Source organism: Notothenia rossii, assembly GCF_949606895.1.
Source record: "Notothenia rossii genome assembly, chromosome: 5".
NCBI lineage: Eukaryota > Metazoa > Chordata > Actinopteri > Perciformes > Nototheniidae > Notothenia > Notothenia rossii.
This window is the reverse complement of record NC_136903.1, coordinates 88,850,905-88,868,704: the sequence shown is the minus strand read 5'-3', so window position 1 is coordinate 88,868,704 and position 17,800 is coordinate 88,850,905. Positions and strand designations below refer to the sequence as shown.

General features: G+C 38.4%; 2 protein-coding genes across 2 annotated transcripts; one reads left to right on the top strand and one right to left on the bottom strand.

Moving 5' to 3' along the window:
* Nucleotides 1-459: 459 nt before the first annotated feature.
* On the bottom strand, nt 460-5,371 carry acot8 (acyl-CoA thioesterase 8). The gene is made up of 6 exons (XM_079685044.1): nt 5,058-5,371; nt 3,686-3,822; nt 3,181-3,406; nt 1,823-1,980; nt 1,325-1,516; nt 460-819 (listed from the first exon to the last, which is right to left on the bottom strand). Exons 1-6 carry the CDS (start codon nt 5,243-5,245, stop codon nt 701-703), a joined length of 1,020 nt encoding a protein of 339 aa, XP_079541170.1. The 5' UTR covers nt 5,246-5,371; the 3' UTR covers nt 460-700.
* Nucleotides 5,372-11,018: 5,647 nt separating this feature from the next.
* snrpe (small nuclear ribonucleoprotein polypeptide E) lies at nt 11,019-17,723 on the top strand. Its single transcript, XM_079680769.1, has 5 exons — nt 11,019-11,202; nt 12,223-12,249; nt 12,348-12,410; nt 16,554-16,632; nt 17,523-17,723. Exons 1-5 carry the CDS (start codon nt 11,149-11,151, stop codon nt 17,576-17,578), a joined length of 279 nt encoding a protein of 92 aa, XP_079536895.1. The 5' UTR covers nt 11,019-11,148; the 3' UTR covers nt 17,579-17,723.
* The last annotated feature ends 77 nt before the right edge of the window (nt 17,724-17,800 follow it).

Sequence of the window (17,800 nt, the reverse complement as noted above, 5' to 3'; positions counted from 1 at the left end):
ATTCTTCATTAAATAACTTTTCCTTTAGCTTTGAGATTCAAACTCAAGAGCCAGGGATATTAGCCTTTCCAAAACATTATAAAACATTATATATAAAATAATGCATTGGCGTCAATTGACCTCAAATAAGCAATTTCTAACAACTACAGAAGGACTTTTTACTCATATTTTGCATTCGAAAAAGGTGGTTTTTCAGTCTGCGACGGAGGATGTGAACACCTTCTGCTGTGCTGATACTTGGAGAGCTTGTTCTACTATTGGCACAGCATGCCAGTAACAGTGTGTTGAGTCTCCACTGGTGAATCAAGATATTTCCTTTTCTGCTTCAATTAAACAGGCAGATTAAGGCATCAGGCATGTGCAAGATAGGCGTTATTCCATCCAAGTTACTACCTTGGACCTTTTCGACATTTAAAAAATGTTTTACCAATGAGAACATCCAAGATAACAGCCAAGTCATTGCGGTAGAATTCAACTAGAAATTGTTTAATTTCACAAACTAGTATGAGTGAACCTGCAGAAAAGTTTTGTGGCTATGCAAAACAAATGACAAGCGTTCACTCATTATAACATTTTCATTATTTATTGACTGGAAATCAAATATATATTAAAAAAACAAATAATAGTTATTAAATTACACATGTATGTATAAAAATCAGAAAACAGTTATATGATTAATTTAAATCTGATAAGTAAGTGCTTATAGTTTGCTGGGCCGTGTGACTGGCTTCACTCTCAGGACCCCCTCCTGGGAGCACGAGGCAGCGAGGACCCCGTCCCTCCTCCACAGCCGCCCCTGCACCAATCCCCTGCTGCCGCCTGCAGGAAACAACACACATGCTCAAGATTCAAGCCTGTTATTGTCATGTGTACATAGCTACAGTGTAGATATGTCAATGAGAATCTTAGGTCACAGGCTGGAACACTCGATCTGGAGTTATGCTACACTGCACATATAACGGTACACTCTTATCGTACTTACTTTTTGTGCATATTTTTTTATAGTGGCTTGAAATAGTTATACATTTCCTCCTATTTTTTAAACAAATTAATTCCCTTGACTGTATTTATGAATTCGAAATTTTACATCAAAGCAAATTCTTTGTAAGGGTTTAAAATACATTAGCATTTGTTTCCATTACTTGAAGCTGTAATGTTTATGTTTGTTGAGCAAATCATGAAACTGCAAGTCAATCAAATCTGGATCCAATCAAATTAAACTCTGGAGAACTATCTCCAGGTCATAGGTGATAAAGTTCCTATAGTGATAAAGGATGTGTGTTGTTCTGACAGAAAGCCCAATAGGGGGTCCTGACACACTCACCTGCCCACGGGCTCTCACACTCGTACAGCATCCACTCATCGCTGCGGAAGGTGCTGTGGAACCACATGGCGTGGTCCAGCGAGGCGGCAAACTGAGCTCTGTAGCCGGGGTACGGAAGCAGAGCGGTGCCCAGGAACGCAAAGTCTGACACGTAGGCAGCAACGCAGCAGTGCAGCTTCATGTTGCCCTCACCTGCAACAATACACAGGAGTATAGTGAGCACTGCACCAGACTCCGTTTAAAAAAATAGACCTTTGCTTGTCATCAACATTTCATATATTCTCTTGTAGATTTTATATTTATCAAACCAAACCCACAAAAACAAACGTAGCACATCAATTGGTTTTGCCTTATTTGAGACGTAGAGTATATCTGTAGGTTTTTTTGTTCTGAGTTTGTATCTTGATGGTTTATTGCCCTTATTGTAAGTCGCTTTGGATCTAAGTGTCAGCTAAATGAATTGTAATGTAATGTCATGTAATGTTTATTCGTTTTTACCAATATATCCTCGTGCTCGCACCCAGAACAGGTTCTTCGGCTCGCTCGCAGTGAGTTTGTAAAAGACCGGGGGGTTGACCGGCTTTATCTCGATGGGGACCTCGTTGGCCAGCAGCTTGTTCAGGCCTAGCTTATATTTCTCTGCCAGGTCTGGTTTACTGTGGGACAGCAGAGAGAAAAGCAGATCATTAAATAACAAATAACATCAAATAGTTCATTTTCTGTTACCGTTGTTGGTGTTATATATTGATTTTTATATCTTAATATACTTACTGTCTTGCTGTTTTTGTTTATATTCAATGTACCGGTATAATTATTTATTGCAATTACTTTAGAACTTTATTAAAGTAGTTGTTTATGCCTTTATTTTGAAGGCAGTTTTGAGTACCTGGTGATCCAATCCAATCGTATTTAAATAGCACATTTAAAAACAACAGAGCTGACCAAAGTGCTTTTCATCAATACATATATAAAAAGCAGCATAAATACATTTAGACAAAATCGATAAGACAAAAAAAACAAATGTAAAAGCACGAGACAATAAAACCATACTTATCGCCACAGACTGAAAAACCCTCATACATGATGTAAAAACATTTTTAAACACAACAAAATAGAAAACCCCAATTGATGATGGGTATACGTTGGAGACAGGTGCTGGTGGGATTAGTGCACCAGTATAAGCATATGTTTTTTTACCAGGGGGATTCAAGTAAAAGCTATTGGAAAGGCTGTAAGACAAGAATATATAGGAAACCTGTTTATTGTACCTTTGATGATATTGGATCATGGATATAAATGTATGAAAAGGAAACTCTTGCCTGGACTTTGACTAATTTCCCCTGCGTAGGATTCTTTAACCGGTGCTTCAGCGGCAGTTTTATTGATTCAATTGGATTTCTTTAGGATTTTCGCCACTACACTAGCATCTGTTAGAAAGATATCACTGGTCCCCGGCTTTAGCTTCAGTCTCAGGATCCATGTATTTGTGATCCTCTCCAGAATGGAAGTAGTCATCACATACAGAGCATCAACTAGTTCCTGAGCAGTGTCCTTCACATGCTGATATCCAAGAGAGGGAGTTCCACAGTCACAAGATGGAGGAATAGAAAGCAGTATTCAATGTTTACTTCAGATTAGCTCCACGTCAGAAATGATCATGCTTGTCATATGTCTCTCTCCATAGAGGCTGAATCATCAGGTTAATCACATAGCTATCATATGCCTCAAACAGTCCTGATGCTCTTCTAGGTAATCACACATCCTGTCATGTTCACAGCTACAGTTGGGATACCTTTGTTATCATGTGTACTCTCATACTGGAAGAGTACATTGAGTAATTGAGACAGCATCTTTACCTGAGATAGAGGCGGATGAGCTCCTCCACGGTGAGGAGGTCTTCGGGTGGGGGGACCACAGGCATGGTGAACTGGTGCTGCAGGGGGCTGGGCTGCAGCATCTGGAAGGAGGCCTGGCAGATGAGGATGGGCTGCCCGTGCTGGATGGCCCTGACGGAGCGCACCGTGAAGCTGCGTCCGTCTCTGATGCGGTCCACCTGGTACAGCACGGGCACCTTAGGGTCTCCTGAAACACACCCAGATACAACTGTGAGGAGACTGCTGATTCAATTGTATTATGTGCAATATATATATATATATATATATATATATATGCCGTTAATAGCTGTGAAATATATACCTGGCTGCTAAATCCTCAGAACTGTTACAGGATGTGTATTTTGTAAATTGTGAAATTTTTATTTTCTATCAATATACATTTAACAAAATTTGCAGGATTTAAGAGCCCCCTTTCATATATTCAGTCAGCACTATTGCTGTTCATTAAAACAATGCTACATTTTACCTGCCCGTACAAAGTAGCAGTGGAGGGAATGGGCGTAGAGATTATCGCTGACTGATTTGGCAGCAGCTACGAGGGCCTGACCGATGATCTGACCCCCAAACAGACGCTGACTGCGGGGAATCCAGTGGTGCGTCCCTCTGGGGAGAAATAGAGAATCATTTGAAATGTATGTAACATAGTCTCTAACTAGATGGTGCTGATGTAGATTTCACGTTGAGGGTGATCAATATATTTAAAAAGACTGTATTTTCACTTAGCGTTATGAAGCATACAATGACTGAATAATGTAGTGCCATAACTATCCTTCAAAAAATGTGTAAAAAAGGAAAACTTTACACATCTCTAGTGTAGGTGGAACTTATGGGATTCACTTTCTTTAATCAAAAGTACAGAACTTTACCACAAAAGACACTTTAAGTACAAAGTGAGTTATAGGGATGGTTGATATGGATAAAATAAAATATCATTATATTTCTTATTACAATATCATTGCATTGTGCCAAATGAAAATCATGTGCCACATCATTTGTTTAAGGGAATATATACATCAACTGAAGTAAGTATGCCGCATTTATGGATATTGGATAGAGGGCAGTTTCCTATATTGTGCAAACATCACAACAATCATCCTGGAAAATAAAAGTGTGTTTAATTACAATAAACACCTGTTTTCGGCTATTTGTGACACATCCACATTGAGCTGGTTTATGTGGTGTAATGTAGTGAAGTACATTTACTCAAGCTACTTTATACTTCTACTTTTACGTTTTACTCTACAACCAAAATGAGTTACTAGTTAGATTGCATATACATAAACTATGATGTGTAAAGATATTGAGCAGCAGAATACAAAGTAATGAAATTAGCACTACCTTTACTGGTCAGCTGTGATGAATACATGAATGCATGAGTATTAATAATCCAGTCATTGAATATTTGATCCTGAAATGTGGGACATTACGCACGGCACAATAGATATTGAAGTGACTGTTATTTTGTTGAGCTTTTATTTACGTCTTAATGTGTGCATATGTATAAATGTGTCTCTTGATTGTGTATATATATATATAGGTATATATACATATTTTTATATATATTTGTATTTTTTGTAGGCTATTCGTGATTGTGGGAAACGGTATTTCGATCTGTCTATACACACAAACTGAAAGATTGACAATAAAGTTGACTTTGACTTTGACAAGAAGTGCTTTCACTTTTGAAGCACTTAGATATCCAGGGTTTCCCTAAGTAGAAATTAGACCTTGAACGTTGACGTTAGCGCTGTATGAATGTAGGAAAGTGGTAATAATACAAATCTCAGTAGGATATGAATGCATCACTACTTTCGTTAAATGCCAAACTTCACATCTACCTGTACAGGTCCACGTCCAGCTCTTCTAGGTTCAACACGCTGGTGACCAGGACGCTTTTGAGGTCCTGGTCCTTCTGGGCCTCAGGTCTCTCCGGGTCTCCATCCTCTGGTTTCAGGTCCACACTTCCCCCTGTATGATCATCACTTGTTGTTGAAGCGCTGGAGTCACCCACTTCTCTCTCTGCCATGTTTCTCTTCTTCTTATATGTTTCTAATGGTGCTCATCAAACTGCTTTTGGGTGGATTTACTGCCACCTTCTGGAACGGAGTGTTGATTTGCACGGCATTTATATATACAGTCTATGGGCATTTCCTATTATACATCCATGGGCATTTCCCTAAAGATGCATTTATAACTTCAGCAAGATGTGTTCAATGTAGTCCAGTAAAATGCAGTCTTTTGCGAGAAATATCAATAAATACAGTTGTATTAATGAGATGTTTTACCGCAATATAAAGTAGATATTAGACATTATGGAAACGACAGGGCGGATCTACCGGGGTGGCATGGGGTGGCAACTGCCACCCTAAAAATAGCCTTGCCACCCCAGCTGCCACCCCAGCTGGCAGCTTTGTTTTGAAATAAAAGTTGTGGCTCATCGGACATTTATGAGAGAAAATCTCTAATATCCGAGTGCAAGTGAATGCAGCACAAGACGCGAGTCTTGTAACCCCTCCCCCGGCCCTGGCGCGGACGGGGGACGGTGCAAAACGAGAAGCATTCGGACAGTCTATGATTCGGACCCAAGTAGACGGAAGGAATGAGGTATTTGCTGTCTACAGTGACAGAGAAGAGACTGTCAAGTTTGGCTGTACTCAGCATTGAATCAAAACGCACTAAAGCTTTGGATCTTAATAAGTTTGTGAGGCGTTTTGCTGAACAAGATGGTAATCGCCCACCGCATTCAGCTGTAATAGGCATGCCAACTTGATGCTCTGCTCACGGATGAGCATAAAAAACTGTTAAGATGATGACCTTTCTCAGTACTTAAAACTCTATTCTCAAAGAAAAAATGTTGTATACACATACAAGGTCTGACCTTGTATGAAAAAATGTTGTACACAACATGTTTTCTTTGAGAAAACAGTTTTAAGTACTGAGAAAGTCAAAGAAGACGGTGTGTAAAACTACGTAAGGGCTTTCCACTGGATAATAACTGCAGCGATGTGTTTTAGCCATGGTTTTAGCCCGATACACGTTTTTAACCCTAATTGATGCACTTCTTTAATGTGTGTTCTTTCTGATGTAAAGTCAAAGTTGTAACTGTTTGCAGTAAAGTTGTGGAGCGCTGAACTGTTCCTTTGATTCTTATGAATTTTGATATATGATAGTAATTTATTCTTTCAAATTTGAAGGAGGGTGAGCAAGCATCTTGAGGAACATTCATCATTAACTCCACCAAAAAATATAGCTTTTTCAATAATAAATGAATATGTGAATCATAACAGCGACTGACAGCTGATAGGAATTATATGATTGTTAATAGTATCATATTCATTCAGACAAACATTGATGAGACAGTTAATTCATGTACTTATTGCAGCAGTCTACATAGATTTGATGCTGGTCTAAGAGCGAGACAAACTCATTCAGTTATTGTTCAGTTAAAAAAAGGCTTTACTGATGTGCCACAATAATGCCAGTCACCTATGTTATTGAGTTAAAATATCAATATTGTGGCTTTCCAAGTTAACATTGATTGATATGACTGCGATTAAATCAGCATATACTTCTGCCAGCGGATGCCACCCCTCAAAATCTCCTGCCACCCTCTTGCCACCCCATGAATATTTTTCTAGATCCGCCCCTACACGTAACCTTTTTTTTATATTTTTTGAATCACAGATGGGATGGAGATGTAAACTATGCAGCAAGTGATATTTTAAAACATTATTGACTCCATCGTGGAACCTTTGGACAGAAACGTGAATTCATGTAGACTGGCCTGCGCTCTCACTTATCAAGTTAAAGTTGAAATAATCGTCTGTTCTTATTTATTCTAGGACCCATGTGCCACTTTATATAAATCTCTGAGCATGAGGTGGGGTTAAAAATAAGTAATTGGACATTTTATGAACTATATCAATATCATGACTATGTGGTTCATTTTCTTGCAAACCAGCCTTTTTTTGATGGCTTAAACCCCGTGTAATGCATGTGAATAGCACCTCTGTTACCGTCTGTTAACAGCTAATGTAAACTGGCTCGTTATGTTTTCAAGACGGATGTGATTTTTGGTGTTGAGGAAAACACATGGTGTGTCCTGATTTGTATTCAATGTAGTGTTTTGTTTGTATTTACAGGGAACAGCTGAGGTCTAAGTGCAACAGGCTCGTAATGCACAGCATGAAGTGATACGTTGCCCACGAGCCAGATGCAGTTGGAATAACCATCAGGTAATAACCAGGTGTCTCCATGTTAATGTGTTGTGCTTTTAAACAAACTTGTTACTGTTTTATGAAAACTGTTTTGAAATAATAACATTGTAATAAAATGTATTAACATGTCCATAACGTTCCCTTTTTTTATTTATTTGTTTAATCTGCAATGTTTCAATGCTATCAAATATTTAAATGGTTGGATTGAAATCAGGAAGAGTTTGTCGTGTAGGTTCCAGCAACTCAATTGTGTTTTATAATTTACTTTATTTATTCTTCTGGTGGTTCTTAGCAGATTGTTATTTGCATTGGTTACACTTAATATGTTGGCTTTTAATTGTAGGCTCAACTCATCTTTTCACATGCAGAAAAAATCACATCAGTGAGTTTACCCAACTCCTAAAATTGCTTGGAAACTGTTGACACATTGTTTTTACATTTTAGCAAAGTAACACGTTCTTGAGTAGAGGAAAACTAAAAAAGTAAATTACACCAACTCAAAAAATGCAAAAGTTGACTAAACTCTTCAAATTGCCTGGAAACTTTTGACATTTAAAAAAAATGTTTACCAAAGCAACAGTTTTTACAGTGTAGAGTGTTGGCTGTAGGTGCCTTCATTCATCTTCAGCCCTCTTCCTCCTCTCCTCGTCCTCCTTCTCTTCCTCTTGCTCCTCCTGCTCCTCCTCCTCCTCTCCTCCTTCTCCTCCTCCTCCTCCTCCTCCTCTTCCTCCTCCTCGTCCTCCTCCTCCTCTTCCTCCTCCTCCTCCTCCTCCTCCTGAAGACTGTGGGAAGAACAATGGGAAGTTTAGAATGACTTGATAGCACTTATCTTGGTCACTGGTATAAAAACCATTGAATCCAGTTAAACGATAATGAATAGTTTTGGATCACAGATTCAAAAACACATAAATGCTTACAGTAACTTTTAAAATGCAATAGAGCTGGAGTTTTCCACCACATGACAAGCCTGATAAGCGACAACATAAAAACTGTATATACACATACATGACATACACAATACATTTGATTAAAGCAGTAACATTTAGAGATTTACCTGGCTGGAGTTGCAGCGTCCTCATTCTCATATCGGGCAGATTGAAAAGGTCTCACAGAGCTGCAGTACAACAGTGGCATATTAACACATTAGATAGGTTGAGCCAGGATCATATTTATCAGAATATAACTAAAGCAGGTCCACACATTGACAGTTAAAGCATATCAACATGGGAAAAGCAGCCATCATACAAGCACATATTTCACTTTCCTGGTGCCATGGTCTGTGACAGAGACATATATTTTGAGAGAGTGCCAAAGAACTAAGTGTTTAGCTTCAATTGCCAAAATAGAAGACATAAAAAACAAGCTAAGACTCTTGGTACAGATATAACAACATTTTAACAACAACAACATTAACTAAATTACAAAGTAATTTGTAGTCCTCTGTAAGCATCTGAATTGCCTTGCTTTGACGTGCCTAACCTGTGATTGCCTTTTGTTTCACTCGAAGCTTTCATTTCAACGTCCTGCCCATCCTAGAAAAACAAAACATTTAAAGTAAACATTCGTATTTAGGATCATTTATTTGAATAGCTTCAAGCTACAGTAAATGGTGAAAAACCGTACTTGTTGAGAAGAGGAAATAGGAAATTCTTCGTCATCATATACGACGGCACCTGGATATTCATCTCCATTGTTCGTGCACTGGGTGGGAAGCTGCAGTATCATCAAGAATGTTACATTAATTAAATGTATAATATTATAACCATACTATGACACTAAGCTGTACCGATTCAACCGTTAATTAACTGTTAAAAGCAATGCACATATCCACGATATGCTAGCATGCTAATGTTTCAACGAGACGGTTGAGAAGACGTTCCCCATAAGTCACCAAGTCAAACCCCGTCTCAAGTCACCAAGTCAACCCCAAAGTCACCAAAGTCAACCTCCCAAAATGCATTACTTCCACATAATTTACCAAATAGTGGTATGATCCTTTAAGTTTACGCATTGTTAAAGCTTTACCTGTGTAGACGCCATGTTTTTACTTCCGTGTTCGTCAGAATTTGGGTGTGGTTTCAGCGGACTAGTTAAAGACTTCAGCGGGCTCGGGTTTTGAACCCAGCTACTGTAGTGACAACCCACCTATAACTACTGTAGTGTATTGCATCTCTGCGAAATGATTAGATAATTTCACCTAAATTAAATCAAATTAAATGATGTTGATGGTTGAATTAGCTTCACATATAGGCCTACTGAGTTCTGAACTTGCCATTTAGATCTATAAAGGCCTTGGGGGCTATGTTGTTTGATTTAATGAAACACAATATATGCACTCCACTTGGCTTTTGTAGTATTTACTGTATCTGAGGCTCTTAATATGATTGCTCATATTTCAAGCCATCTTTTTCCCAGCCCCTTGCTTTGGATCATTTTCATCAACCGGCCCCCATTCCAAACTAATTGAATAGCCCTGTTGTACAGTATGATACATGATTCAACATGTGTCATAAACAAAGTACATAACACAATACTTAACATTCAATCATAATACCTTTTTTCTTGAGACTCTTATCCAGAACTTGGGTTACTGACTTGTCCTCTGGAAAAGTTGGAATTAAAAAAAAAACATAAAAAGGTAATCCATCCTTGTCTGTTTGATTTAGAGAGTAAATATATTTTAAAGACATTTATATAACCGTCCAATATAATGTCACAGAAGAAGATCAACTGCTTGCCTATAGTGAACAAGTATGGTCGTACTTCTCGAGAATAATGCCGTGATGAGCCCTTTGGTGATCATCCTACTCTCTAAATCGAAACACAAGCGAATTATTTGACCACAGGAGGAAGCATATTTGCCTTCATGTAAATCTCTTATATGTGGAAGTGTTGTGTCCAGCCAGTCCATAAGTAAGGCACAACTTTTGTAGAACGACAAGCAAAAGCTTTGTATCTAAACTAGTAAAACTAGTAATTGAGCAACACACACAAAAGTCTGATCATTGAGAAAGAAGCAACAAGAACTGTTAACCCTAACAAAAACCTATGTTAAAACCAAGAAAAAATACTTATAGTTTACATGATTACACAAATGATTTGTTTGCAACTTATAGTTTTATTTTTGGAAAAAAATTATTTAGCTTGACTCAGTTTTTTTTCTCTTTAACTCTTAGTTTTGCTTGATTCTGAGAAAGTGTTGCTTTATCTTTATGACCCAAAACTAATTCCTATATATGTACCTACCTTGAAGTAAATGTTTTGTGTGTATATAACATGTGTGTTGTACTTATATACACAGTTTGGGTTTCTTCCTCTCCATAACGAACAATTTGCACAACAGACACTTAGCAAAACTCTAATTGATGTACTATCTATATATGTTTCTGCTACTGTATTATATGTATATTTATGTTGCAGTAGGTCTTTTATAGAAGATTTTAATTTATCCAGAATAATTTATAATGTGTATTCTTTGAATATGTGATTTTTACTGAAATGAGAAAAAAAGTGTGTGCAGCAACGACCTCCTACCTACAGGGGCGCTGCTCTAAACCATGCGACCTCTTTTTAACAGCGAACCACTACACGCGGAAGAAAGACCCGCCATTAAAGCAAGCTAACCTCCAACGTGAGAGTTTCGTTGTTGTGCACTCTACTTTAAAGTGCAATTTTTTTTACCTATACCTAACTCTTGTATATACTTGGAAGGATGGCGTACAGGGGACAAGGACAGAAGGTCCAGAAGGTTATGGTCCAGCCCATTGTATCCTTTTGGTTTACGTTTAATTGTTTGTTACAGTAAGTTAGCAGCTAGGCTAACCGTTCTTATTAGCATGAAGCTAGTCATTCATCTCCAGTTTTAACCAAGCTGTAGGGTTTGAGAGAAACGTATAAGAACTATGATATGTATCTTTATTTTAAAAAGCTTTTGCTATCAGTTCTGGTGCTTTTGATATTGCATTGAAACGACCGGTGTGTATCCACTTTGTTAGCATAACCCGCTAAACTGCAGTCAACAATGTTGAAAATGTTAGCTTACTTTCACAAAGGGGAAGAAGAAGTACTCAGATCTTGTACTTAGGTAAAAGTAGAAATACCAGCATGTAGGAATACTCTGTTAAAACTAAAAGTCTTGCATTTCAAATGTTACTCAAGTGAAGTACAGCATCTAAATATATACTATAATTATGCAGATTGGCTCATTTCAGAATAATATCAATTGTGTTTTGTTTATAATATGTATGCATTAATGTGTTTAACACATCTGATAAAGGTGGAGATCATTTTAAATTACTTTGTATACTGCAGGGTAGCTTGTGGATTGTTGTAACTAAAGTCTCATTTAAGAGTTGATTATATTTCACATTAATAATCCAAATGTGCAAAGTAACTAAAGGTTTGAAATACATGTAGTGGAGTAAAAGTATACCACTCACATCTGAATTGTAGTGGGCCAAAAGTACAGAGAAGCAAAAAACGTGTAATACTTTACAGTCACCACTGCTTTTACATTACATTATCTCTGATTATGATCTAATGTAGTTTTAATGACATTGCTGATCACATTGCTAGTTCGATATCTGTCTAATCTTATTTTTACATTGACTTGTATAACCTATAGTTGTTCTTAAGTTGACTTTAAGCGTGGGAAAGTATGTAATGCCACCAAGCAATAATACCGTTTGGCGAGTTAATGTTCAGTGCAACAAAGGGACAATAGTTGCCTTGCATCAATGTTTGGATCTGCTTCACACCTTTTAATTTCCTTGACTCCAAGTGTCAGAACCTCATTTTTAGGTACCTTCAAAATGTAAGTATTTCATTTAAATAATCTTCCATAGTTTGATTACTGATTTTATTTATAATTGTTTGACTGCATTGAATTAAACGTGTTCTTCTCATTCCCAGCGCTCACGGATCCAGGTGTGGTTGTACGAACAGGTGAACATGCGGATAGAGGGCTGCATTATTGTAAGTTATCTTCCTGCTCCTGACTGTTTTATTGAATTTGAACACAGCATTAGTGATTGATCTCACACAGTCATCAGAATCCCTTTATTAGTCCCACAGAGGGGAAATGTACATTGCTACAGCAGAAAAGAGCCAAAGACCGCTTCATGTCTAAGAAGCATGCATACAAAAATGTTATAGTAAAAAAAGTTACACAATTTACCAAAAAAAAACACATCCTGTAACAGTTCTGAGGATTCAGCAGCCAGGTATGTATTGCACATAGTTTCATTTCATTAACATGGGGCAAATGGACATTGTATGGTAATCATCGAATAGGTTTAGTTAGTGGGCTGATTGGTCTGAAGAAGATTCTAAGACCATGTCTGCACTAGGGCTGTACCCGAATATTCGTTCGTTGGAGTACTATTCAGGTTTCAATTTCGTTATTCGTTTTTTTTGGCAGCCGTGTTGCACTGCGGCTTCCAAATTGAATTGATTGAAATCTCCAATATTAACGTAAGAGCTTGTGCCTCTTCGGGGGGTGCTAACACTTAACCATAAACTTTATTATTTACTTTTTCCATCTTTATATGTAGCAGGGTTTCCCACACAAAGACTTTACTTGGGCGGGCCGCTCAAGTATATTTCGCGACCCATTTAGGTTTTGTTTTTTTTGTAATTTTTTGTAATATAATTTTTTTGTTATTCGTCCGTGACCACGACGCCATCTGCGATCGATTGACTTGTGGACAATGATCCCTCGCTCCCTTGCTCTGATCTCGCCTCCTTCTGGCCTGTTAAGTGGCCTGCCTCACACAGGGTGACTGGCTGTCCGCATGATGTGGCCTGCCGACATGGCCACTGTCATACAGATCATAAATCAAAGCCCTTGATTGGTCTCTGTGTGTCATTCAAGCTCGGGATAACCTCAGCTCAGGTGAGGTAAAGGACTCTCTGAGTGTTTAGATAGTTAACTTAGTCTAAGTTCTCAGTGGTTCTCAAACGGTGTGGTCACCATTTACAGGACTGTCTCAGAAAATTAGAATATTGTGATAAAGTTCTTTATTTTCTGTAATGCAATTAAAAAAACAAAAATGTCATACATTCTGGATTCATTACAAATCAACTGAAATATTGCAAGCCTTTTATTATTCTAATATTGCTGATTATGGCATACAGCTTAAGAGAACTCAAAAATCCTATCTCAAAAAATTAGAATAGTTCCTCAGACCAAGTAAAAAAAAAAGATTTATAACAGCAAAACACAATCAAACATTTGAAAATGTCCATTAATGCACTCAGTACTTGGTTGGGAATCCTTTTGCACGGATTACTGCATCAATGCGGCGTGGCATGGAGGCAATCAGCCTGTGGCATTGCTGAGGTGTTATGGATGCCCAGGATGCTTCAATAGCGGCCTTTAGCTCATTAGCATTGTTGGGTCTGGTGTCTTTCAGCTTCTTCTTCACAATACCCCACATATTCTCTATGGGGTTCAGGTCAGGGGAATTTGCAGGCCAATCGAGGACAGTAATGCCATGGTCAGTACACCAGTTACTGGTGGTTTTGGCACTGTGGGCAGGTGCCAGATCATGCTGGAAAATGAATTCCTCATCTCCATAGAGCTTTTCAGCAGACGGAAGCATGTAGTGCTCTAAAATCTCTGGTACACAGCTGCATTTACTCTGGGCTTGATGAAACACAGTGGACCAACACCAGCAGCTGACATGGCTCCCCAAACCATCGCTGACTGTGGGAACTTCACACTGGATTTCAAGCAACTTGGATTTTGCTCCTCTCCAGCCTTTCTCCAGACTCTGGCGCCTTGACTTCCAAATGAAATACAAAACTTGCTTTCGTCTGAAAAGAGGACTTTGGACCACTGTGCAACTGTCCAGTGCTTCTTTTCCTTAGCCCAAGTCAGACGCCTCTTCCGTTGTCTTGAGTTCAGAAGTGGCTTGACCATGGGAATACGGCTATTGTAGCCCATTTCCCGGACACGTTGTGAACAGTGACTTTTGATACCTGGACTCCAGCTTCAGTCCACTGTCTTTGAAGCTCCCCCAAATTCTGGAAGCGACTCTTCTTCACAATGCTGTTAAGGCTGCGGTCATCTCTCTTGGTTGTGCAGCGTTTCCTGCCACATTTCCCCCTTCCAACAGACTTTTTGTGGATGTGCTTTGAAACTGCACTCTGTGAACAGCTTGCTCTTTGAGAAATTTCTTTTTGTGTCTTACCCTCCTGATGGAGGGTGTCAATGACGGTCCTCTGGACAGCAGTCAGATCAGCAGTCTTCCCCATACTTGTGATTTAGTTTACTGAACCAAGCTGAGTGTTTTTCAAGGCTCAGGAAACCCTTGCAGGTGTTTCGAGTTAATTAGACGATTCAAGTGATTCGTTGAACACCCTGCTAGTATACTTTTTCATGATATTCTAATATTTAGAGATAGGATATTTGAGTTTTCTTAAGCTGTATGCCATAATCAGCAATATTAAAATAATAAAAGGCTTGCAATATTTCAGTTGATTTGTAATGAATCCAGAATGTATGACATTTTTGTTTTTTTAATTGCATTACAGAAAATAAAGAACTTTATCACAATATTCTAATTTTCTGAGACAGTCCTGTATGTAAACACATATTTCCATTTGAGAGGGTAGTGATTGGTCTAATGGATAGTGAGGTGGGCTGAAGATCGGAAGGCTGTGAGTTCAAATCCAGCCAGGAACACCACCACTAGTGTGCCCTTGAGTAAGGCACTAAGCCCTTAGTTACTCCAGGGAGAATGTCCCCCAGAGAGGAGAGAGACAGGAGCACAGACACACTCACAACTATAAATGAACCAAAAATAAATTAATAAACAAGTTTCAGTGTTTTTTTCATATTGGAAATGGTATGTTATTGGTTATGGCCATGATTTTATGATTATTGAAATCTATACAGTTCTGTTTAATATAGTTGTGAAGCGAACCGCTTCAACTTCACGGCATTCATTTTGTTATTCTACAGTATTGTTGTTTTATAGTTATTTGTTAATGTAACCCAATTTGTGTTCTTTGAAATTGAAAAGGATATCGCATTGTGTTTGTTACTTTCGTTGCAGTTTTATGTCTTAAGTGTCATTTGGCTTGTTTTCCTATTTATGGGCATGCTTTTATTTTTGAAGGACAGTTAGCGCTGTTGACAGGAAGTTGTTGTTGCTATGGAAACAACGTGACAGAGATTAACGGAGAACAGTAATATCTACATATAAAGAAGGAGAAAGTAAACTATAAGGTTAAGTGTTAGCACCCCCCGAAGAGGCACAAGCTCTTACGTTGATATTGGATATTTCAATCAATTCAATTTGGAAATGATTACATTGAAAAATAAATGATGTGTTCAAATCTCTATAAAAATGTTTGAGTAAGAATGTCTTCTTGTAGCAATTTCTGGTTAATGACTTATTCTCTATAATAAATGTATTTGTAAACTCATGCAGATAAACTGTCTGCATTTAACTTTGCACAGATCCCCATCTTCTGTACATTGAATTACATTCTGTGTTTAGTCTTTATATGTGTAGTTCCTTGAATATTGTTTTAAAATAGAAGGTGAATTAATAATTTCATGTACAGGGCACTTGGAAACTCAACAATAAATGATTGTACTTGAACTAAAAGAAACACTCAAATGAAGGTTAACAAGACAGGTTGTGTTTTTTTTAAACATTGCCGCAGACCACCAAAGCGAAGACAACACTGACAATAGCTGCCTACCAAAAACTGGGGAAATGATTATTGTAAATGTTTACATCATGACAGATAGCCTATCATTACAAGATGCACCCGTGGACTGAAGTGCATATGCAGAGAAATTGAAGAGCTATTATGCATAAAGTATTACAACTCAAACATCTCCGTACATTTACTCTCTTTTATGACATAACTGAATTCATGTTTGAATCATTTTGGGATCCCCTGATACGTTTTAAACTGATATATTTGTTTACTTTGTATGAATGTATATCTTCTGCTGATGTCGGCCATCAGAACTGTGCTTTCTTTTTACTCTGAGTTCTTTGATAATGAATGAAATCTGTCCAACACTGAGCGACATACAAATGGCTTGTAATGTAATTGGTAATTTAATTTTTGGCCTCAATGTTTTCTCTCTTTTAGGGTTTTGATGAGTACATGAACCTGGTTCTGGATGATGCTGAGGAGGTCCACATGAAGACTAAGAACAGGAAGCCGCTGGGTAAGAGTAGAAAACATGTTGTTCAAAAATACCATATGCATGTGGTTCAGCGAAAGCACAGGCATACTTATGACGCATTTCCACTGCAGCGCTTAGCACGGTTTGAGCGTGCCGTGCCCGGCCCGTTTTTGTTTCGTTTCCACTAGGCGTAGTTCCGGCTAACGGGTACTTTTTGACCGTTTTCTGGCCCTCCAAAATCGAGGTTCTTTCCGGGCCAACAACCGGGCTGAGTATGCTAAACTAGAGAGAGAATCGCTGTGAAGGGGGCTACAGCTACAACAAGATGAACACATTTGACCGTGATTTAATTGTAATACACGTTTCTAAATGATGCCGAAGTAACAACATACTGATACCGGATAGTAAAAACCATGAATTAATGCTTTGACGAGTCTGCAGACAGACGGCAGGCGAAAAACCTTTTTAAAATGCGTGTTTTCTAAATGGAGCTTGGCTAAGCTAACGTTGTAAATGCTCCGACCGTCCACACTCACAACAACGGCCTACAGACATAAATGAACCAGCGACTGTATTCTCCATGACACAGACAGTCTGTGGTTTGGACTTGTTTAACTTGTGTCTAGTTTCTGAACAGATATGAGGAGCTGTGAGCTCTGAGGGCTCATGTTGGTTTTGTGTTTCTCATTGAAGATGATGTCACGGCTCCGCCTACACTGCGTTACTATAGTTACTACCCCAGTTCCTAAACTGTAATGTAAACGCAGCATAAAGTGAGCCTGGCCTAACGAGGCCTAGCCATACCGTACTAAGCCGTGCGAGGTCCTGCAGTGGAAATGCGCAATTAGTGTGTTTTGTCCCAAAGTAAAGTTCTCTTTCCGTCCATCATCTGTCTCTCCTGACTCGTCTCCACTTGTGTTTCTGTCTCCCAGGGAGGATCATGTTGAAAGGAGACAACATCACCTTACTGCAAAGTGTGACCGTCTAGGAAAACGGAAAGGCCTACACATCGTACCTTTCGATATAAATGTTTTTCTTTTGCAAATGGTGTTGAATATGTTTGTGTTTAACATGAATATTGTGTTAGTTTCTGTCTACTAAATGGTTTTGAGAATAAACTTTTTCTTTTCTTAGTTTGCTTCTCAATTCATTGAACTGGTTTGCGTGAGTTTTGATCAGTGAGCTACTGTGCCATCTAGTGGCCGACAAC